The following is a 22,353-nucleotide window of genomic DNA, read 5'->3' on the forward strand; positions in this document are numbered from 1 at the left end:
GGTTTTACTTATCTTACTATCTGAGATCTACTTGTTCATTTTGAAAAAGGCAGCAGCTTCTAGAATGACTAGGGAATAGTCTGAACAGTGACAGCTCTGTCTATGACCCCCCTGACAAGACTCTGTGCTAGGAAAGGGCTCGAGCCTTGCCTGGGGACCGCCGGCTCTGTGACCTTGGGCAGATCACTTCATCTCTCTGAGCCTCCTCTCCGGGTCTATCCACGCCTTTAGTTCCATGTGAACACACAGGAGTGGGCTGCCCAGAAGTGGAGCAATTTTTAAGTCGTTATATGCTTTCTTGTGAAAATGTAGCTGTTTTTATTTTGAGACTTTTCATTTAAGCTCCTATTCTGAGTGTAAAAACAGTACTAGCTACGAGGAATTCCAATTTCGTGATTTATTGGAAGTATTATTATTCTATTAGAAGATGGTAGATTTTTTGTTAAATATGTTTTAAAAATGCTTGCTGCATTCTTAAGTGTGATTTTATTATATTTTGGGGCAACTGTTCTTCCCCCTGAAGAATAGATCTGTGATTTATAATAAGCCTTCACTACCGAGGCTGCTTGTGAAAGTATTCTGTGGTGTTCCATCATTCCCAAAGGGTGCTCTGGCTACAGAAGCTTCAGGTCTCTAAGCATATTTCAGAGGAGACCAAGTTGCCAGATTCTTTCTAGAAATCAGGGTAACCTGAGACTAGCTATGTCTCTGTCCAGCCACACAATGAAGGGTCTTAGAAAGGAAAGGGCTTTAGGGATATACCAGACCAAATCTCTTGCTATTTAGATTAGGGAAACTGAGGCCCAGTATAGACAAGTGACTTCCTCCAGGTAAAAGGCCCAGAATATTCCCTCCACAATCTGCCCCTTGCTCATCCTACATCCCTTGCCTGGTCCAAACTCCAGCCTCCCAAATGTGAACATTGGTGCACATACCCAAACCATTGCTCATGCTCAGGGCAGATACTTTCCCTGTCTCGTGATTTGCTTTCCAAGTGCCCCATGATGGAAGGGCTGCTGCTAATTCAACATTCCAACCAGCATCTACTTGCCCCAGACACATTTTTGTTTTCACCAGCTAGGCACTAATATCCAGCAGAGAGTTTATTGGCATAATTTCTCCAGAAAGAGGCTGGAGGACTTAGCAAATTCAAACTTTAACATTTTTATCAAGAGTCCCAAAGGGCCACCCTTTCCCCTCCCATCATAACCACCAACTCCAATAAGGCTTTCTCTACCACAGGAAGTCAGGGCGCACAGAGCAGAAACAGCACAGGCCAAACCAGCAGGCACATGATACATGAGTGAATCAACTGAGCAGGCAACCGCCTGGGAGCCATCTTTGTTAAGGGCAAAACAGGGTGCTTGTGACACTGGAGAATACAGAAAAGACAGGACTATCATGATTCTTCTGAAGAAGTGAGGGAGGGTAGATGGGGTAGGAGGGGAGACTTTCCTTTTTTGTTTTCCTCAGAAAAGAAAAAGCTTCACAAATAACTAAGATTACATAAATATCCGTATCTCCCAAACTTCCCTTTTCAAAGATGGCCACCCCTGCGGTCCATTCCGAGGGTGCACGCGACAGAATCTACTGGGCGTGGAGAGAGAGACAGGCAGCGGGAGAGATTTAGTTTTCCACAAAGGTTGTTAGTTTTTTTTTTCTTTTTCTTTCTTTTTTTTTTCCTTTATTGATGGGATTTAAAGTGCATATAACTGAAGGCAAAGTCCAAGGCCTAGAGAAAGATATGAGGCCCGAGAGGGAGGCTCAGAGATTCTAAAGGCAGCAGAAGGATACCCACCTAAAAAGGCCACTTGAGCTGCAAAAGGATGGGGGAGGGAGAGAGAGAGAGAGAGAGAGAAAATGGGAAAAAGAGAAAGGGGGGTGGGGGGGGAGGGGGGGGGGGGGAAGCATTTGGGAGGAAGAAGACAAATACCAGTTCAGAAATTCAGACAAAGATGAGTAGTAGGAGCTAGTTTCTATCCCTGGTAGGAGAAGATGGGCTGACCTTAAGGTAGGAGAATTTGTTTTAGGAAATGTGAGAAGGGAGAAGTAAGAACAGTCGCCTCTGGCCAGGGCACAGCACCCCAGGGACCCTTCAGATGGTGGGAGTAGTGGGGGGCCTTCTCCAAACCTCTGTCATGGTCTTCCCTGGAATCCCAGTGGGGATCTAAGGAGCCTCCAGCCAGCCAGGAGAAGTCAGGGGATGGGGACCTCGATCGGGGGCCTCCCCAGCGCTCCCCAGTGGAAGGCAAATTCCTCACATCCTACTGGGCTGTGGCGGGGCTTTACTCACCCACACAGGCCGTGCCGTCCTCGTTGGGCTCGTAGCCCCGACTGCACCTCTTGTTGGTCCGGCACCTATAACTTCCGTACGTGTTGACACACACGGGCTTGTCTCGAGGGCACACAAATGGGAACTGGATGCATTCGTTGGTGTCTAGAAGGTGAGGGGAGTCACTTACGGGGAGGTATGGGGCAGTGGGTCCTTGCTCAGGCTCTGTTGCCCCACCTACTCTGTGACCCTGGGCATGTCCTTCTCTCTAGGCCTCAACGTCCTCAATTTTAGTCCTTTTGGCTGGCTCGTTCTCTACTTGACCTCTACATGTTGGGGGTGTCAGGCTTGGTCCTGGATCTTCTATCTACCACACTTTCTGTAGGTGGTCCCTTCATACATGGATGATTCCAGATTCCTATCTCCAGCCCCAACCTGTCCCTGGGGCTCCAGACTTGTGAATCTAACATGCATCTCACACTCAGCAGGTCCAAAATGAACCTCTAGCTCCCCTAGCCCTCAAACTTCTTCCATCCCCTGGCCCCATCTTGCCTAAGTCAGTCACACCACTGTCACCCCCTCAGCTGCTCGAGCACAGACAGGAGCGATCCCTAGTTCCTCCTCTTCCCTTACCTCTGTAGGCAATTTCACAACAGACCCCGCCGTTGTGCCCCCTTAGTACCCGTCTGTCGGTTCAGCTCCTTCTCCTCAGCCACAGCCTATTCCCAGCCTGCACCACCTGCGGCCTGGAGGTCCGCAGCCACCTCCGGACTGCCAGGGCTGCCACACTTCCCTCCAATCTAATCTGCAATTCAGCAGCCAGGCTGATCTTCTGAAGATGGGACTCACGCCATGCCACTCTCCTGCTTAATTGCAAAGGGCCCTAGGAACAAGATCCGGACACCTCGCCACCCTCCTGCCTTAGCGCCCGGCTCCACCACCGTCTCCAGGCTCGCCAGCCTCCTTCCCAGTCCTTTCACACGCCAAGCCTTGTTCCTGCCTCGTGCTCTTTGCTCCTGCTCTTCCCTCAGCTCTTTGTGGGGCTGGACCTTCTCGTCCTTCAGGTCTCAACTCAAAGGTCTTCTCCCTGACCACTTGGTCTAGAACAGTCTCCAGAGACACCTTGCTTAAAGGGTTCTTGGCCCATCTCATCTGGCTGACAGGTCGCATGTTTGTGGTTCCCCTCACTAAAACAGATGCTTCTGCAGGGCGGGTGCTTGACCTGAGTCCCCAGCACCCGTATGAGCACATAAATGTCTGCTGGGTGACGAGAAGGAAGAGGTGGCGTGAAGGGTGACGTCACAGGGTCCTGCCGGTGCTCAGGCCAGATGCTGGCATTTCTGTGTACACGCACCATCTGTTTAGAGTGGCCGGGGCGGGGCCACGGAGAGTGGAAGGGACTCCTTTCCTCCCAGCCACCCTTAGAACGGTCCTCCTCCACTTTCTCACCTGTGGCCCTTTGCCCACGTGGCGCCTTCCACCAGAACACTTTCTCCCCTCTCCCTGCCTGGCAAACTCCCCATCACCCCCCAGGTCTCAGCTTAACCCTGGTTTTCTCTGGGGGCACCTTCTCCGACCCTCCGAGCTGGTGTGGGGCCCCACCTTTGGGCTCCCGCGTCCCACCCCTCCCCCACCCAGCTCTGCTCACATTGCGTGGTCATCGCTCTTTCCCGTGCGCCTCTCCCACTGGCTCTAAGCTCCAGGAGGGCAGGGACTGTGTGTCTTGTTGACTCCTGAATCTCAGTAGCAAACCCGTTGGCCTGGGGCTCGGGAGCACGTGCACAGCGGACTTGGGGAGGGTGCCGCCTGAGGGTCTGGAGATGGGAGGGTCCTTGACCTGAGCCCTCCCTGCGGGTCACTGACAGGGAAGGTATTGGGCTGAGGGTCTTTGAGAGGCTGGGCCCCCTGGCTGCCACTCCAGGCCCTTGGAGGACTTTCCAAAGGTCACCGGGCCCTCACCGAGCTGCCGTCCTCGCAGTGCTGTAGCTACCTGCCCCCCAGTGCTGCACGAGGCGACAGTGTCCCTTCTGTTCTGTGACCATGCTCCAGCAATGCCCCTCCTTGTCTGCCAGCCCCGGTGCCCGCTGCCCCGCCAGCTGGCCAAGCCGAAGCCGCCGGCCCCCCATGGAAGACGCCTGTGCAACTTCACCACGGTGGCCCCCGCAGCAGGCCTCCCCATGAGCACTGTAGGTGCTCGTGTGTCTCCTCCGAGTACCCCCTCTGTGTTCAGGACAGGAAGCACTCTCAGTTCCCAGAACTGTAGTGACTCAGCCTGCTGGCCGCTAACCTCACTCCCCCTTGGTGAGTTGTCTTGGCATCTGGAGCCCCAGGGACAAACCGCGTTTCCCTCCCCACCCTTCTCCTCTGGTCTGCAATCTGAGCTTTGCCAGGGCTCAGGCTGACAATCCCCAGGGAGATTCTGGCCTCTGCCCCGTCCCCTGTGCCCGCAGGCCACTCACCCATGCAATGGCCATTTTCCTGCTGGGAGAATCCTTGGCCGCACTGCAGGGTGGGCAGAAGCAGAGACACACGTGAGTGAAGATCCCACCTCAGTTTCCCTCCTCATCACAGCCACAGAGCGGCTGTCACCCTGACCCCAGAATGAGGGGTGCTCGTAGCTCTGGGCCTGGGGGCAGCCCCTCCCTGCCAGGACTCCTTCTCTTGCACTGAGAATAGGAGGCTGGGGGAAGGACGAGAGCACATTCAGTTCAGACTCCTGCTCATTCCGCTCCCGTGGCATCCGCGTGCCTGAGCTGGGACGCCTAACAGAACCTGTCCCTCTTCAACTACAAAGGGAGGGGTCACTATGAAGCCTGCCCTTTGCTGTGAAGATTTCCACCATTCTAGCAGCAAAGTCTGCAAATTCTTGGGAGTCCAGCTGCAGCCCATGGGGCTGTGGCGGGGGGTCGGGGAGACTGCTTTTCTGGCTCTGAGGCCCAGACACCCTCGCTCACCTCCAGTGGGGCTGGGTCCTGAAGTCTGTCCTCATCCCGGGGGTAGGGGATCTCCAGCACAGAGTTCATCTCCTCACTGGCCACACTCCGGCTTGCCATCTTGCCGTCTGGCCACGTTACCTCCACACTGCTGGCTTCATCCTTCCCTGTGGGACAGAAGATAGAACTGGATTTTAAATTCTATTTAATGTTAATTAATTTACATTTCCATAGCCACACTTGTCTAGTGGCTACCATATGGGTCGGTGCAGCTCTAGAACTTACATTCCAGTGGATAGGCCAATCAGCATGAAGCTGTTTTAGGGGAGAAGGTAAAGCCTGGTGGTAAGCAGGTTGACTTTCAGTCCTGGGTTCAAATCTTGGCTGTACCATTTGCCTGCTATGTTGGAAAGAACATGGTGAGGGCCGGGCATCTGGGGGACCTGGGGCCAAATTCCAGTTCTGCCACTGACTTGCTATGTAATCTTGGGCATGTCACTATATTTATATATTTATATTATTTATAATTATAGCTTGCTAGGGGCCATGCTTTCTTTCGTCATTGGGAATGTGCCTGCTTTCAGGGAGCTTCCACTCTGGTGGGGATAGACAGGCAAAAAGAGGAACAGATAAATAATGTCAGATATTGAGAAGCTCTGTGAAGAAAACAAAAGTAGGGCAAGAGGGTAAAGAGGAACTGGGGGTTGGCTGGGGGCCTTTTCTAGTCAAAGGTGATCAGGGAGAGGCTCTCGGGGAGAAGGCACTTGAGCTGAGGTCCAAATAGAAGCTGAGGTGATAAAGAACGAGATGGTGGAAGGCCCGGGAGAAGCACCATTCTACAAAGCTGAGATGTTTACAGAAGCTAATGATGAAGCTCAGAGAGTATTCAGAGAATCCATCCGCACACATCCTTAAAGCAACATGTTACCCGGTGGCAGCAAGCAGCTTGGGAAGATCTGTCAGGTGTTCAGGCGGTGTCAGAGCTGGCCCCAGCCCCCTACTTAAGGCATCAGGGACAGGCTAATGGTGATGAGCTGGGGTCGGCAGGAGGAGGGGCCGCGCCTCACCTGTAGCCAGCGGCTCTTCTCATGTGTCACTTGGGAAAGGGCAGTGCTCAGCCCAGGGAGGAGAGGGGGTGCCGCCCCCTCGCTATCACCCACCAGGGATGAGCAGATGTGGGCCTGGTGCTCAGGGGTCCACAAATCCAATCATACCCTCAAGCACCGTCTGTGGGCTGAATCAACAGCACGTCACCCACATGTATGTGTTACTTTCCCCTTAATGTACGCAGCTACTCTTAGAAAAACAAGGGCGACCAAAAAGGGCTGCTGAATTTATAGCAGCTTTGGGCCCTTCTTGTTCACCAACGGATTTTACCAGGATAGCTACTATGGGGGCGGAGGGTAGCCTGTGACACATTTTCACGTATAGAAGGGATTCCTGCATTTTAGAAAAGGGTTGGTAGCCACAGCCAGACTTTAAGGGGAATGCACGTGTCGACTCCTCTGTACAGAGGCCCCCCGGGCGCGGGGGCTGAGACAGCCTGGCGCGAGTGTCCCAGCGGCACGTTCCTCCCGGAGTCCCAGCACGCTGCTCTGGGGCTTCCAGCGGAAGCTGCACCTTGGGAGCCACATCCCTCTGCTCCGATCCTCCCTGCGCTGGCTTCCCCTTTGCCTTGCTGCTGCTGCGCTGTGTGTTAATGAGGACGGGGACCTGCTGCCACACTCGCAAGTGTCACAGGTGAGCAGCCCCTGCCTCCGTGGGCACGGGGGGCAGCGGCACCCTGGAGAGGCTCCCGGAGCCGCCCCAGAAGCCAGCAAATAGTTCTCACAAACCTCTCTTCCCCCTACTCCCTCCTCCTATAATAATTCCTTTTGGAGGAGGAGGGTGGACACGGGATTGGGGGGTATCACCTGTAGGTTTGTCTCTCTGTTTTGAAATAGTCGCTTGAAGTTAGACACCTGGCATTTTTAGGTTGAACAGTGCCCAGAGTAATTGGCATGTAGAAAAAGTATTTTCTATTAAAAAAAGGAGACAAAGAATAGCAAATGTTTCTCACCTAAGCCAAGAGAACAGCTACACGAATACATTTTCTAGCCTGACTAAAGTGCCAAAATAACTCAGAAAAGTCACCGAATATTCACAATCACAAATTTACATTCTGTGTTTGCAGCCTGTCGTTCTGAGTCCTGCTTCCTCCCTTCCTCCAAGCCCAGGGAAGGGCCGGGGCTATGAGATCAGTAAGCCAAGGAGAACACATCTCAGTAGGACTCCCTCCTCTGCTGCTGATTATTTTGCTGACTCGGGCACCCTCTCTGGGGCCTTAGTTTCTTCATCTGTAAGATGGGCGTGTGGCCTAGAGTTCTAGCACTCCTGGGGAGGACAGTCTTTCTTCCTTGCAATGTGAGCTGTGCCCCGGCCAATTGTCCCCTTGGCATCCCCATCTCCACCATCTCTCAGACATGGGCGCACCCTCTAGTTTCCAAAGCACCTTCATTTACTGGCAATAATACTGGAGAACATGTACCCCAAACGGTACCAGGTGATCTCAGTGTTAGCACTGGATTCTCTTGGCAGCCCCATGGGGAAAGTATTAGCTTTCTAATTTCCATTTTAGAGATAAAGGGGCTCAGACCTGGGGAGGTAATGTAAAGGCCCATAGTTCCCCAGCTAGGGACATCTGACCCCAAAGCCCATATCCGCTTTGCCCTTGTTCTGCTCACTTCACCCCCACGCCCAGCCCCACCACAGGCCAAGCATCGTGCAGGGATCTGGGATTTAGCAGAAAGGAGATGGACCCAGGCCCCAGCCTGTAGGAGCTGCTTCCCGCGGGGGGAAAGGAACGTAGTGATTATGTTATAATAAACTGGGAACATGCAGCGTTGGTGTCCCTCGGTGAGAGAGGTGGGTGTTAGAAGTCATTTTATTTGGGTGTTGCAGGAGGAGTAGGAGTTTGTGAGGCAGAGAAGGGAAGGAAGGAGCAGTCCGGGCAGATGGTACGGCACGGTACAGAGGTACGGAAAGGTCATGTGTATTTGAAGATCAGGGAGAAGTTCAAAGTGGGGGAAGCAGAGCATGAGAATATGTATTAGGCGGGGGTGGGGGGTAGAAGACCGGGATGGGCTTTGGCGCCTTCGTGTGTGAGGCTGATCTGAATCCTCCTGACTACCCTGCAAGGTTGGCGTTCTATCCCCACTCTCCAGGTGTAGACACTGGCAAGGTGAAGCGACTTGCCTGTGTCTGAGCTAGGACTGGAGCCCAGGCTCCTGTCCCCAGGCTTGGCTGTTCCCTCTCAAGTCGCCAGACGTCTCCGATCTTTCCAGGCACTGCACAAGGGCAGCGCTGAAGCCGTCTGTCTGCCAGGGCTGAGAGTCAGGGAGTGGGGCTGCGAGCAGAGGAGGCCCCGTTAACCGGCTGGGAGGTCAAGAGCAGCAGGGAGTCACCTCCCGCAGCGTTTAAAGGACAAAGGCCAAGGAGGCACAGAGAATTGTGCTTTTCAGAAGAATTACCAGCAAAACAGATGGTGGGAATACAGTTGGTGGAATATTTTTGCACTTTAATAAAGCAATTTTTATGTGGGCCACTGAATTTTCCTTCCCAAAATGAGCACCAGCAGGCTTGGAGGCAGCTCTGAGTCACTTGCAAACAATGAGCTTAAAGGAAGGTGGGGTGTGTGGGTGGGTGGCAGGGGTACCATCAATGCTTGGGGCGGGCTGGCCAGTGAGGAGCCCCCTATGGGGGCTGGCAGGGGCAAGTAGATTGTGGGTGCTTGTTTTCCTGTTCTGGGTTTGGTTGAGCGGCCTCAGCCCTCTGCAAATCGGGAACTGGAGAGCCAGGGTGTGGGATATGTAGGGTGGGGGCATGGGGGGCTAGGATGCAGGTTCCGAGCAACCAGCATGCAGTGGGGCCCTCCACAAGGGCCGTGAGCAGAAATGCTTCTTTATGAGCCCGGCTGGCCATCTGCACCAGAAGGAGCCGGGAAAGGCCAGGGCAGGGGCCAGAGGAAGGGTGGAACAAGGCCAGGGGCCCCACGGAGCAGGGGTGGGGACGGTGGTCGCTGACGCTGCCCCAGGAGGATGGTCCTACAGGGTGAAGCCAAGGGGGTCCTCTGGGAACCCCAGAGAATGAAACATCCGTCCAGCGAGGTCCCTGAGTTTTTACTGTGTGGTGCGAGGCAGCTCAGACCCTTGGGAGTCGGGAGAACACATGAGGGGCGGAGAAGCTAGTCCTCTGACCCAGGCTCAGTGCAGAGATGAGGAGGCAGGCTGCTGAGGGGCACGCGTGCACACCCGCATACGTGTCCACGTCCAGCTCTCTCGCTACACCTCGCTGCGAAGTCGGGGGGCGGGGGGAGGCTGGGGATGAGTCTCAAAGGGAGGAAGGGAGCAGGGTCAGCTGGGGTGAGCAGGAGCGTCGTGAGGGCTGGAAGGGGGGCCTTCTTCCCTCCGGAGACCCACGGCTCCCTGCACAGCTGCGGGCCCCACATCTGTGGCTCAGTCATTTGGAACAACAAGGCAGGCCTTTCTTGCATTCGTATTCTGGACATGCCCCTTCTCACCCCGAGCACCACAAAACAAACTGCTCAGGCCCAGAAACCATCGAACTGTCCGTCAATAGGAGACTTGCTCAATAAATGATGAGTGCCGCCACACAGTGAAATACCGTGCAGCTCTGAAGGGAACCAAAGGAGGGATGTGCATGTTTGGAACGATGTCCAGGTTATATTGTTGAGAGGGGAAAAAAGCAAGTTTGGAAATAATAAGAAGAGTATAATTAGTTTTGTTAAAAAAAATCCCCCGAGGAGTATTTATCTATAACTATGCTCCCATGCATATTGCATGTAATAAAAGCATATCACAAAGCATGGCTGTGGGGAGCAGGCCACCCCCACCACTGTACTGAAAACTCCCCACCCCCTGCCCTCCACATTCCTGATCCCCTTACCCGGTTCTGCATTTCCTTTTTTCATAGCACTTAACATCTAACATTTTATATATTTACCCAGTTATTATGTTTATTATATATGTTTCTGCTACTTCCACTCGAATGTAAGATCACCCATGGCAAGGACCTGGGTCTCGTTAGTGTTCGGCACATAGTATGTGCTCAGTAAATAAGCGTTGACTAAATGAATCAAATGGTACTGGGAGAGGGTGAAGGGAGAAACGTTTACTTTTCATTTAATATTCAAAAGATAATGGCAAGATTATGAGTTCTTTCTCCTTTCTTTTAAATGATGTTATAATTTCTAATTGTCCTATAATCAATATACATTATTCTTTTTTTTTTTTTTTTTTTAAAGATTTTATTTATTTATTTGATAGAGACACAGCGAGAGAGGGAACACAATCAGGGGGGAGTGGGAGAGAGAAGCAGGCTTCCCGCTGAGCGGGGAGCCCGATGTGGGGCTCGATCCCAGGACCCTGAGACCATGACCTGAGCCGAAGGCAGACGCTTAACAACTGAGCCACCCAGGCGCCCCAATATACATTATTCTTATAATCAGGAAAACCATTAAATCCTTCTAAGAACATTTGCAAACACTGGTCTCCCTGTAGGGCTCCTGGTGGCCCTGCCCCCGCAGAGCATAGCCTGGCTTTGGCTTGCCTCGTGGGGCTGCAGACCCCCCTCTGATCTGCCTGTCCCCCTCCAGCCTGGCTCTTGGCTCCCCCCAACCCCCAGTTTGGCTTTGGCCTCCCTCTCTAGGCTCTGCTCCTACCATACCATTTGGTTGTGTAGGCACACTGAACACTCCCATCTTTGGGCCTGTGTTCAAGCCAGGCTAGCCCCCGGGATGCTCTCTTCCGCCGCCCTCCGTGCCTTCTAAATTCCTACCATCCGGCTAGACCCCATACCAAGCCCATGTCCTTGGGAAAGCAGAACTATTTGTCCTGTGCTAGTCCTCACACAGCCCCCGGGCCAGCCTGATGGTGCGTCCAGATCTGCCTTGCCCCAGAATCCCCGTGTCCATCTGCCTTTTTCACTGGACTGTGAGCCTGGAGGGCAGGAAGTACCTCTTCTTTGTCTCATCTGTCTCCTTCCCACGTCTCTCTGCGTCTCTTGGTTTCCCTAGCCCCCTGTCTGCCTGTGTGCCCCATCCTCTCTCTTTCCTCAACCCTTCCTTCTGTCTGGCCTTCCCTCTTGGCTCCCTCTCTTCCCACCCCATCGCCGGCCCCTCCATCAATCAGGAAGGCTTGTGCTATGCTGGATCCATGAAGGAGACCCTCCTGGATTGGGGGCCTTGGAGCTGCGGGAATGGAGGCCACCTGCTCCTGGCTGTGTCCCTACTCCTGGCTCTGCTATCTGCTCAGCCACCTCCGGGAGTCTCACTGCCAGGCCCAGGGCTGACCCACAGGGACCAGTCCCCAGGAGCAGCCTTCCTTCAGTGACTCTGGGAGTGGATCCTGGCAAAGGAGAGGAGCCTACAGGGGGACCAGTCCCCAGGAGCAGCCTTCCTTCAGTGACTCTGGGAGTGGATCCTGGCAAAGGAGAGGAGCCTACAGGGGGACCCATGGAGCAGTTTGAGCCGGAGTTCAGAGCCAGAACAAATCCCCTGGCCTTGCAAAATATCAAGGATTGGCAGTCAGGAGGGGCTCCCAACCAGGTGCAGCATCTATAACCCTGAGTATGGGAGGCAGGCAGTGGTGGAGAGGCACGGAGGCTCTTGGGTCCCTGTGATCCCACCAAACGACCTGGCCAAGCCTGCCCAGTTGAAAAAGCAGGTCTGTTCTCTTGGCAGGGGCAGATTCTGGCCAGAGAGGAGATCCAATGAGGCCCATAAACATGTCTTAAAATAGCACAGGCAGCCCATGGGATGTGAGGAAGGAGAGCCTCAGCTCCAGTCCCATCCTTACATTGCTATGTGGAAACCCGATTTCCTTATCTGTACAATGGGGTGGGAATTGATGTCCAGCCAGATACCTGGATAAACATCCCACCTAGGATACCACAGCAGTTACCCTGGTGATTGGATGGCCTCACATGGGTTGCTTGGTAACCGAGGGGACATGGATATCCAGGAAGAAAGAGGCAGAGCAGGAGGACCTTGGCTGGCTCTGCACAGAGCAGCTATGGGAGGTCAAGCCCTCCAGTTACGGTGGTCAGTGGTGACCAAGGAGTCGGTGTCCAAATCCAGCCCTCTCTACTTTCTGGAGGTGGGATTTGGGGCAGGTTACTTAGCCCGAGCCTCAGTTTTCTGACCTGTGTAATGGGGTTATGATTTGTCGTGTTGCGGTAAGAACTGCGTGAGGTGTCTTATGCAGAGCCCGTAGCCCAGTGCCTGGCGTACACTAAGTGCTCGATGACAGTCGGCTACTGCTGTTTTGTGAGAGAGGACTATGTATTCAAAAGTCATCTTGTACTTGGCCAGTGTAGTAAATGGCTACCATACAAGTGACAAATGCCTCAATAGCCAGCCGACTCATCCAGGGCAAAACAGCCCAAGAACATGCTCATAGAACCAGGTCCCCTAAACATTTATGCTTCTTTTTCAGACTGCATAAATATTCTGTGTTCCTATAAAATTTGGAACATATGGAAGGAAATAAAAATCTCATAGTCGGGCAGGTCTGGATTTGAATGTCAGCTCTGCTACCGATCAATCACGTGACCTTGGCGGGTTTCTTAACTGCTGCGATCTTCAGTTTTCCCATCTGTAAAATGGGGATAAGTAATGCCCATCTCACAGAGGGGTCACGAGCATGAAATGACATAATAGGAGCAAAGTGCCACCTGGAACGACTGAGAGTTACTACGTCAATCTAGCCACTCAGAATCACTGTTCCTACTTCCTGCTTTTTCTTTCCGTTTTTTCCTTTGTCCGTATGATGTATGATATACGGTATGATGCATAATGTAATATTGTGTATAATATTAATATATACATGTATATTAACTTCAGACCATATTGCCTACTCTTTCAATGTTAATATCGTGTCGCCCCATGAGGTGCTAACACACGGGGGAGAGTGTCTGACTGAGTCCAGGTGTATTTGACTCAAATGCTTTCTTAACCATCGTGTTTTAGTAAAGTCACTCTTGGCTCCTCCACACATTTTCCAGGATTGCCCCTCGTCTCAAGAAGGCTTTTTAGATATTTTCCCCCCAATTCCCTCCCCAGTGCATTTCTTTAAAAACGTTTGATGTTGCAATAATGCTAGATTCACAGACGTTGCAAAGATAGTACAGAAAGTGTACCTTTCATCCAGGTTCCCTCAATGGTTAGAGCTGATGTCCCCACAGCACTATACCAAACCAGGAAACTGACACTGGTACTGTGTGTGTAGTTTTCTGTTATTTGATCACATGTGTGGATCCGTGCAACCACCACCATAATCAAGATACAGGACTCCTCCATCACCCCAGAGACCTCCCTCAGGCTGTCCCTTCATGGTCACACCCACCCCTGGCAATCACGGCTCTATTTTCTGTCTCTGTAATTGTATCGTTTTGAAAATATTGTATAAATGGAATCAACAGTATGTGACTTTATGAGATGGGCCTTTCTTTCCCCACTCCCCACGAGGCTCTTGAGAGCTATTCAAGTTGCTACGTCTGTCAGTAGTTCACTCCTTTTTATTGCTGAGTCATATTCCGTGGTGTGGATGGACGACGGTTTGTTGAACCGGTAATCTATTACGGGGCTCATCCCGGCTGCTTCCAGTCTGGGCTGCTGCCGATAAAGCTACCGTGAACAATCTGGTATAGATTTTTATGTGGACAGAAGTTTTCATTCATCTGGGATAAATACCTCGGGGTGCAAATCCTGGGTCTTATAGAAGTTGTGTGTTCGTTTTTTTCTTTTTAGAGAAACTGCCAAACTATCTTGCAGAGTTGCTGTACCATGTTGCATTCCCACCAACAATGTATGGGAGAGCGAGTTTCTCTGCATCCTCGCCGGCATGTGGTGGTATTTTTTTTTTTAGCTGTTCTGATAGGTGTGTAGTTCTAGCTCATGTGTGCTACGGATACACTGGATAGCCACTTGTGTGCAGTCTGCATATCTATGCCTTAAACATATAAACAGGGAGTACGATTTTCTTGCTTCCCCTCCTCCAGACAGGAACCAGTTTTCAGCCCCTTGCGGGTGATCGCACCACCACCGCGGAGAACGCTCCGCTTCTCTAAGGCTTCTAGCTAAGGGAAGGCACCAGCGGTCTGGTGAGGCTTTAATCACCAAGCTGGCTCCAAGAGGCCAGAAAACAGCTGGTTTGGACAAATCTGGTACAGGCCAATGTTTGGACCAGGCCCCAGTCTTGGACACGGGGAGGATTAAATACTCCGACCCCAAGGTGAGTGAATTCAGTGGAGGACGGCGGTGGGGGCTCCTGTAAGGGGCGGGGCATGGAACCCCCCCCCCCCCCCGGGAGCTCAGGTTCATTTCTGAGCAGGGCTGCCGGGGTGGCTGATGTCTGCCACGGCTGTCCCCAGGTCTGGAAGTACCCTGTGCTGGCAGCTGCCGGGGCTGCGAGTTCTGTGTCACTGAGCATGCTTCGGGAGGCACTTCCAGGAGCCCGCTGTCGGGCACAACGGCTCATCGCCCGCCCTGCCCCTGGCCCTGACTCACCTAGGCCGAAGTGCGCCACGGGCTCCATCTCACACAGGTAGCCTGAACCCCCATCGATAATCCTCAGGTGGGCCCCACTCTTCCTGGTGTAGAGCACGACCTTAGCTCCCCTGGCGAAGGCCCCGAACTGGGTCCGAGGCACCACGCGCAGCCAGTTGTTGCTGAAGCCCTGCAGGGAGGGAGGAAGGCGGGTGAGTATGGGGTGGGGGTAGGAGGAGCAGGGAGGGAGGAAGAGGAAGAGCAGAAAAGGGGCAGAGGAAACGAGGCAGATGGACGGGCTGAAGTTTGGAAAGAGAGACCCTGGGAAAAGGAGTGAAAAGCCCGTAGACTCAGGAAAAACCATTTTGGGAGCAGAAGTGCCAGTGGAAGGCAGAAGGGCAAGGCTTCTCCCACGAGGCCGCCCTTCTTGGAGGCTTACTGGGTGGCTGCGATTTATTCCCTGGGCTTCCACTTCCCACCACGCTGGGCAAGCAAACATCCCTGGCGCCTCTGCCCTCGTCCACCTTAGACCCAGGGGAGCACACAGGGCCGGGCTCCACGGGTCCCGGGGGGTCCATGCACACCTGGTTCCCCCGGAAGACAGACAGCGGCTGAGCCATGGACTCTCCGTGGGACAAGATGAGGTCCAGCATCCCGTCTCCATCGAAGTCTGTCACCACGCCCCCTGCAACAACGCAGATTTCACTCTGGCCATCGGCCAGGAGATTCAAGAGAGAGAGGGGCTCCCAACCACTGCCCTGTTGTGGTGCATGTGCCCCCCTGGGGGGCGCCCCAAGAGCACAGCACTGGGCCAGGAAGCCAGCGGGGAAGCCCCTCTCCTCTGCTTTCCCACAGCCTGCTCATGATAGGAAATCATGAAGGGGTCTCTCCTTCCTTTTCCTGAACTTTTGTACTGAGAGAGTGGGTGCCAATCGCTTAGAGCATGAGGACTTCTTCCTGATCTATTACACATGCCCTTTGCCTTTGCGGTTTTTGTCAATATGTCATGTTTGCACATTCATGGTCTCCTTTTGATCCTCACTACAACACAGAGAGATGAGGAGGGCAGATGTCATTATCCCTTCTGTGCATGTGCAGAACAAGACCCACAAGATGAAGCAACTCTTCCAAGACCACAAGTGAGGCAATAGCAGGACTGGGGCTTGGGACTCCTGATCAGTGCTCTTTCTCTGACACCAGGCTGAATGACAAGAGGGGTGGGGTCAGACTGCCGGACCCCCAGCCTCTCCTTTCCATCCCCTTCTGGTGCCAGAGAAGCTACTGCCCACGGGTTTTCAGAGCCCTGCATGGATCATCAGCTCCTCTGCACCCGCCTGGGGCTCCCAGAGGCTCACCCAGCCCTAGAGTGTTAGCCTTCGATGCGGCAGGGAAGAAGGGGTCCCGCGCTGTGGAGCTGGCTACCCCATCCCTCTTGCCCTCATCCTGCGCATGGGCAGAGCTGAGACAGAGGAGTGCGGGCCTGAGCCCCCAGGTGCCCTCACCTGTGCCCCGGCCCTCAGGCTCCAAGGCATCACCAGGATTGAGCTCCTCGATGAGGGGGTCGCCATGTTCCCTGCGGATGACACTGGAGGAGAGGAGACAGGTCGTTCCCGGATGAGTAACATGCTGGCGAGGCCCCCACGGGCCCCCTGAACCCAGAGGCCCACTTGCTCCAGTCTCTGTCCTCCAAGCAGTCCTGGGCCCCCCTGTGCATCGGCCACCACCTGGATGCCTACGGAAGCCACTCTGCTCACAGAGCCTGCCTACACCCTGCCTGTCCCCTTCTTGGGTTTTAATTTACGTTGGTAAATATTGATTTTTCTTTCTCTAATGGATGAATTATAGACAGCCTGGGGAAGGGCAGTTGATGGATGGAGAAGGGGCAGGGACACAGCTACCTTCAACTGACCTTCCCTTTCCTTCAAGCGGTCCTGGGCTTCTGAGTTCTGGGTGTACCCAGGATTCAAACCACTCAGATGCTACCTCCTCCAAGCCCTCCCTGATCGTCGGGCTGGAAGCAGTGCTTTACTGCTCAGCCTTTATCACTTTCCGCCTTGTGTTAAAGCTCTGAATGAATGCATCTTATCTCCCCAGTTAGACTGGGAGCTCTTTGCACGCCGGGACCACGTGTTACTCATTCTCGCATTTCCCACAGCACCTAGCACAGTGCGCGGCTCGCCGGAAGCTCCGAGCTCATGTCTGTGGGAGGCGTGGATGAAGTCCAGCAGCAGAAAGGGCAGAAAGGGGTCCCTTTGGGCTGCAGGAGCTCTGTCTATTTTAAGCTCTGAATCACGGTAATCTTTGCTTCAGAAAAGCCCACTGTGAATGTCCTGTTCTTTCTCCACACTGAGCTGAATGCTGATGATGGTGGTGAGCTTTCCTCCGATTTTTCTCATTCATTAGATTCTCACAGCCTTGGGTGCTCTGGCCTGGATGTGAGGAGCAATGCTGGGGGAGACAGGGGGCTGGGAGGGATCTGATCACTCTCCCCGCGACACTGCAGGTGGCTCTTGTCTGCCCAAGTCACAGAGGGTCACCAGCGGGCTGAGATGTGGCCAGTGACTTCAGGAGGGGGCAGGGGTCCCCAGAGCTGGAACCTGTGGTGGCCAGAGGGCAGAGTGCGGCCGCAAGTGCGGGGGCTCTGCAGCGCCGAGCCGCGGCCCCGGGAGAACGCTCTGTGGGCCTGGGGCCTCGGTGCTGAGCACACCCGTGTGCGTGCTCGGGGCGGAGGGCGGCGCGCCTGGGTGCACTCGGGCGTGTACACACCTGCTAGAGGGATGTGTGCCTCAGCCCAACAACCGCAGTCCCTTTGACCCCTGGTGTCCCACAGACTCTGCCGCAGCTGGGCAGAGGCATCCCTTGGCTCAGGTGACAGTGCAATTAAGGGTTCCTAAGGATAAAGCCCAGCAGTTCCACTGCATCGATGTACTGAACGAATTCTTCCACAGTGACTTCTGTGTGCTGTCACTGCCTGGGGCCTGCGGCTGTGCTTCGCATCCGGAGGGACGGGGCTCAGGGCCCATGACAACAGGGAGTCTCAGGCAGAGCTCCGAAGGCCAACAGGGAGAGGGGCTGAGGGGAGGGCGGAGCTGGGCAAGCTCACCCCGGCTTCCTGGAGGAAGGGCCAACTAAGCTGAGACCCGAACGATGAGTATGAGTCACTCAGGCGAAGAGGGAGGGGCAAGGGACAGAGGGGGTGGGCAGCCTGAGGTTCCAGGCCTGGTACAGCCCAGAACCGAACAAAGCTGGTGGTGTCTGGAGCTCAGCTGTAAACGGGGAAATGGAGAGTGGCCAGGCTGGGGACAAAGCGGGAGGTGTGGGATGAGTCCAGGAGAAGGCAGTGGGGGGCTTCCGAAAGGTTTCAAGTGGACGAGGGGTGTGGCCAGATTTGCATTTTCAAACAGCTTGCTCTGCAGGACTAGCCGGGGACACCTGCTGAAGGCAGGTGCAGGAATCCCCTTCAGAGCCAGGGACGAGGATCGAGCAGCGGCATAGGGGTGAGGAGGGGAGAAGAGATCGGAGGCATGTTTCAGTGTCAGGGGCGTGACCGTCCCTATCCCGGCTGGCCTGGGAGAGTCCCTGTTTGCCTGCTGTCCGGCCATCATTAACAGGACTAAGCATCTGGTTCGGGGACGAATTCTCTGGTTACCCTACTCTTCACTGAAAGATCGCAGGCTCAAGCACACGGAGGCTCTGAGTCCCCAGTACCTCCTACAAGGAGCCTGCCAAGTTCCATTCAGCAACAGGGACAGGCTGGGGCCAACCATGCAGAGTGGCCAGCGAGGCAGCAGCCCCCGCCGTAGCCCCTCACAGTCGGGGCCGTGTGCTCGGGACCCAGCCATCTGCCACTGGGACTTGGCTCGCACTGCTGCTGCGTGGAGGCAAAGACACTAACCCGTGGGGCCACTATGGGGTGACCCTGTCCTCGTCCATGGCAGCCCCGGACCAGCCCGCCCTTGGGGTGGCCAGAGGGAGGCTGGGTGGTGTGACAGAGCCAGGTGGGCAGGCGGACGGGGGAGGTGCCTGGGTTCTCGGGCCACAGCGACCAGAGCACTAGGCTCCCTTGTGCTCAGGGGCCCTGGCGAGTGACACTTTATTAGCCAGAGAAGGAAAGCAGTGTCTCTGTTAACGAGCAATTGATCTTCCGCAATTAATCTGGAAGTTGTGAATAAGCTTTTTGCAAGGCACCTAATTAGTAAATTTAGTGCCTTCGGGGGGTGATTACATCCAGTCAGGATTGATGCTTTGTTAATAATTATATTTTAAAACATGCTTAGTCACAGCTCTTGCCTTTTATTAATAGTTGGGCCCCCCCTGGGGTAAGGGATGGGGGCCCCGGGGAGCCAAGCAGGTGATCGGGCCCATTTCCTGAATCCAAGGCCCCCTGCTCTACCTGCCTTCTCTCCCCACTGACTCCTGAGGCCCAGGAGCATGTTTTAGGCCAGGAAAAGGGTTGTCTTAGGCCACATGGATCCTGAGGTTCCTCAACAGCAGTTCTCAAACTTTAGTGTGATAAGAAACACCTGATGCCCAGTGCACTTGTTAAAAATAGAGATTCCTGGGCCTCACCCCTGGAGATTCTGGTTTAGGAGATCTGGGTGGGCCCTGGGATTCTGTACTTGAAATAAGTACTTCGGGTGATTCTGATGCCAATGGACCCCTCTTAGAGAAGTATTGCCTCTGAACATCCAACCTTTCCTCCCCAGATGCAGATGCTTGCATATTCCTTCCATTCTGTCACTCCCTTTTCCTTGTCTACCATTAATTGTCTCATCCAGCATTTCCCAAGGGATGTTTTGCAGAGCACCAGTCCCAAGGGGAAAATCTTTGAAAGAGGTGTGCTGTGGTTAAATCTATTTGGAATACTCCATCTACCTTTCAGAAAGTAAAAACGCTCATGGTCGTGTTAAAGGCCCTGAGAAGTCCTGCAGCCAGTAAACCTGCCTGTCTTTGCTCACCCCAGGTGCACCTAAACAAATTTGACTCTGTAACTCCTTTTTGTGGGAGTATGGATTTCTCTCCTGCAGAGCTTGGCTTCTGGGCACACTTTGGGCCATGTCCCTCTGCCCATTCCCCCCACAACAGCAGGAGGCCGGCTTCCTGCCCAGGATCTGCCCTCCTCTCCACAGCCTCTTGCTCAATCCCTCCTTCCCTCCTGTCTGTTCCTTCATCAGGGGACCTTCCTGCACCTCAGCCCTGGGAACACCCCTCTGAGTCCTACACCTTCCAGCCCGCGACAGCGAGAGGCCACTGGCCAGGCTGAAGCACCTACCGGAAGAGGCGGTTGGCTGAGGAGCTGCGGTGGGCGAAGTTGTTGAAGAAGATCTCCAGCTCCTGGTCATTGTCAAAGTCGGCGGCGATGACTGTGCGGACCGGGGACGGCATGGAGAACTTGGGCGAGGCGATGTCCTGGCGGGGGAGATGGTGCAGGTCAGCAGACAGAGGTGTTTGGGGGTTGCAATCCAAGAGAAGAGACAGCTGACCTACCACCTCCCCTCTCACCTCCCCTGGAAGGGACCTGCGGTGGCTGCACCAGGACCACATAGACCTCGGGCTGCTTGGAGGAGGACAAGGAGGTGAGAGGGACAGTCCCAGTTCACACCAGCGGAGCACCTGGCTGTTCCCTGGTCAGGGTCACACACAGCCCTCCCACCAGGCACTCGAGGCAGGGCAGACATGAACATTCCCATTCTGCAGGTGAGGTGATCGGGTCCTGGGGGAGGGAGGGGAATCGCTCATGCTCATAGCTAATGATGGGCTGGTAGCCGGGGCTTTTGACTCAAGATGCTATGTCCTTCCTCCTCTGCAGGAGAGTCAGAAGTGGGGGGTTGGGGGTGGGGGACACTGGAAAGCGCTGTGCATTTGAATCCAGGCTTCTCTGCTGACTAGCTGTGTGATCTTAGGCAAGTTATTAACCTCTCAGATCTCACTCTCTCCATCAGTAACACGGGGCTAGGAATAGTGGCTCAGGCTGTGGGCATTGCATGTAAAATGCTTGGCAAGCCCTGAGCATGGACTAGGTCCCTGGCATCTGTCCTGGCCTTTGTCACGCTGTCGGTCCTCTGGAAAGCAGCAGAGGTGGCTTCCAGCTGTGTTTTTGCTGTTATCTTGTGTTTTTTCTTGGGAGTTTTTCGATTTTTTGGAGACACTTGCTTTGGGGGTTTGCAGTATCAGATGCACCTATCCAGGGTTCATGCGGAGTCCCTAGGCCCAGGAGAGCCCAGCTGGGACCTCAAAGTGCTGACACGGCCCTGGTGGACCCGGCAAAGGGTCCCAGGTGTGGGACTTCCTTTGAAATAGAAGAAGAGGTGTGGAGAGCAACCTTTTGATTACAAGAATATCCATCACAGATGGTTTTGTCCCTTAAAGATTCTAGCAGCCTCTCTAACTCTCAGGGCCCCCATGGAAAGGGTTGGGAAGGGACAGTTAGTGTTTCTGGGAGCGCCCCTCTGCCCCCTGGCCTGCTCCTTGGCCTCTCACTGCAGGCCCCCCTCCATCAGCTGCAGGAATGAGCCAACTGGGAGAGCTGATGAGCTGCCTGTTCTGGGGAGGCCAGGAGGGAGGCTGTCCCCATCAGTGCAGTAATGAGGCTGATTAAGAGCCTGGCCATTTGGCCAGGGTGGGCTGAGCAGGCCTTCAGAGCTGGAGGAAAAGAGACCTCAGGATCTCTAACTCATTATTATTCTATTGATCCTATAAAAATGGAAACCTACATAGCTCCCTTGGGGTTGCCCCACTGGATGCCTGGGCTTCTGAGATGGTGTATGTAAAGCGCTTAGCACAGTTCCTGGCACGTGGAAGGCGCCCGATAAATGGGGCATCTATTATCATTATTACTGCTCCTCGGAGCTCTGGGGAGGGGCCACCAGAAGGCTTGGCTGTGCTCCTCAAGCACAGCACACTGATGTTTGGGCCTGGATCATTCCTTGCTGGGGGGACTGTCTGTGCGTTATAGGACATTTAGCAGCATCCCTGGCCTCTACCCACTAGATGCCAGTCGTACCCCTCTCCCATTTGTGACAACCAAGAATGTCCCCAGACACTGTCAAATGTCCTGGGGAGAAAATCACCCCTGGTTGAGAACCTGAGTTAGGACAAAAAGCTGGGGGCGCCTGGGTGGCTCAGTTGGTTGAGTGTCCGACTCTTGGTTTTGGCTCATGCCGTGATCTCACGGGTCATAGGATCGAGCCCCACGCTGAGCTCCGCGTCCGGCTCCACGCTCAGTAGGGAGTCTGCTTGAGGATTCCGTCCCCCTGCTCCTCCCCCAACGCGTGTGTGTGCGTGTGCGCTCTCTCTCCAAAATAAATAAATCTTAAAAAATAACAAAAAACTGAATAAGGATGAAAATCATTCAGGATCCCAGCATCAACTGCCTGAGTTCAGGGCACGCCTCCTTCTCACCCAGAGAGCCCGGGTCTCAAGGGAGGGAGCAGCTGGGCCTGAGCCTCCCCAGGTGGCTGCCTACAAGGGAGGAAGCTTGTGGTGGTGACCCAGACAGAAGGTTCCCAGAGACTCCCCTGGGACCATCAAGCAACAGGCCAATTCTCACTGCTGCAGGGGATTTTGGCGAGACCTAGGTACCTCCAGAACCATCCGGACTTGCT

The 22,353-nt window shown here is 54.2% G+C and overlaps 1 protein-coding gene across 1 annotated transcript in view; it reads right to left on the reverse strand.

The window, feature by feature from the left end:
• Nucleotides 1-821: 821 nt before the first annotated feature.
• Nucleotides 822-22,353, reverse strand: part of CRTAC1 (cartilage acidic protein 1) — a 134,360-nt gene continuing 112,828 nt past the window's right edge. Inside the window, exons 8-15 of the mRNA XM_032432359.1 lie at nucleotides 20,022-20,158; nucleotides 16,252-16,334; nucleotides 15,334-15,434; nucleotides 14,771-14,939; nucleotides 5,227-5,372; nucleotides 4,732-4,774; nucleotides 2,294-2,437; nucleotides 822-1,816 (exon numbers count right to left, since the gene is read on the reverse strand). Of these exons, the coding sequence (XP_032288250.1) occupies nucleotides 1,698-1,816; nucleotides 2,294-2,437; nucleotides 4,732-4,774; nucleotides 5,227-5,372; nucleotides 14,771-14,939; nucleotides 15,334-15,434; nucleotides 16,252-16,334; nucleotides 20,022-20,158 (942 nt within the window). The 3' untranslated portion in view covers nucleotides 822-1,697. The remainder of the gene's footprint in view (nucleotides 1,817-2,293; nucleotides 2,438-4,731; nucleotides 4,775-5,226; nucleotides 5,373-14,770; nucleotides 14,940-15,333; nucleotides 15,435-16,251; nucleotides 16,335-20,021; nucleotides 20,159-22,353) is intronic.

This window comes from Phoca vitulina, unplaced genomic scaffold, assembly GCF_004348235.1.
Source record: "Phoca vitulina isolate PV1807 unplaced genomic scaffold, GSC_HSeal_1.0 scaffold48, whole genome shotgun sequence".
In the NCBI taxonomy this organism is placed as follows: domain Eukaryota; kingdom Metazoa; phylum Chordata; class Mammalia; order Carnivora; family Phocidae; genus Phoca; species Phoca vitulina.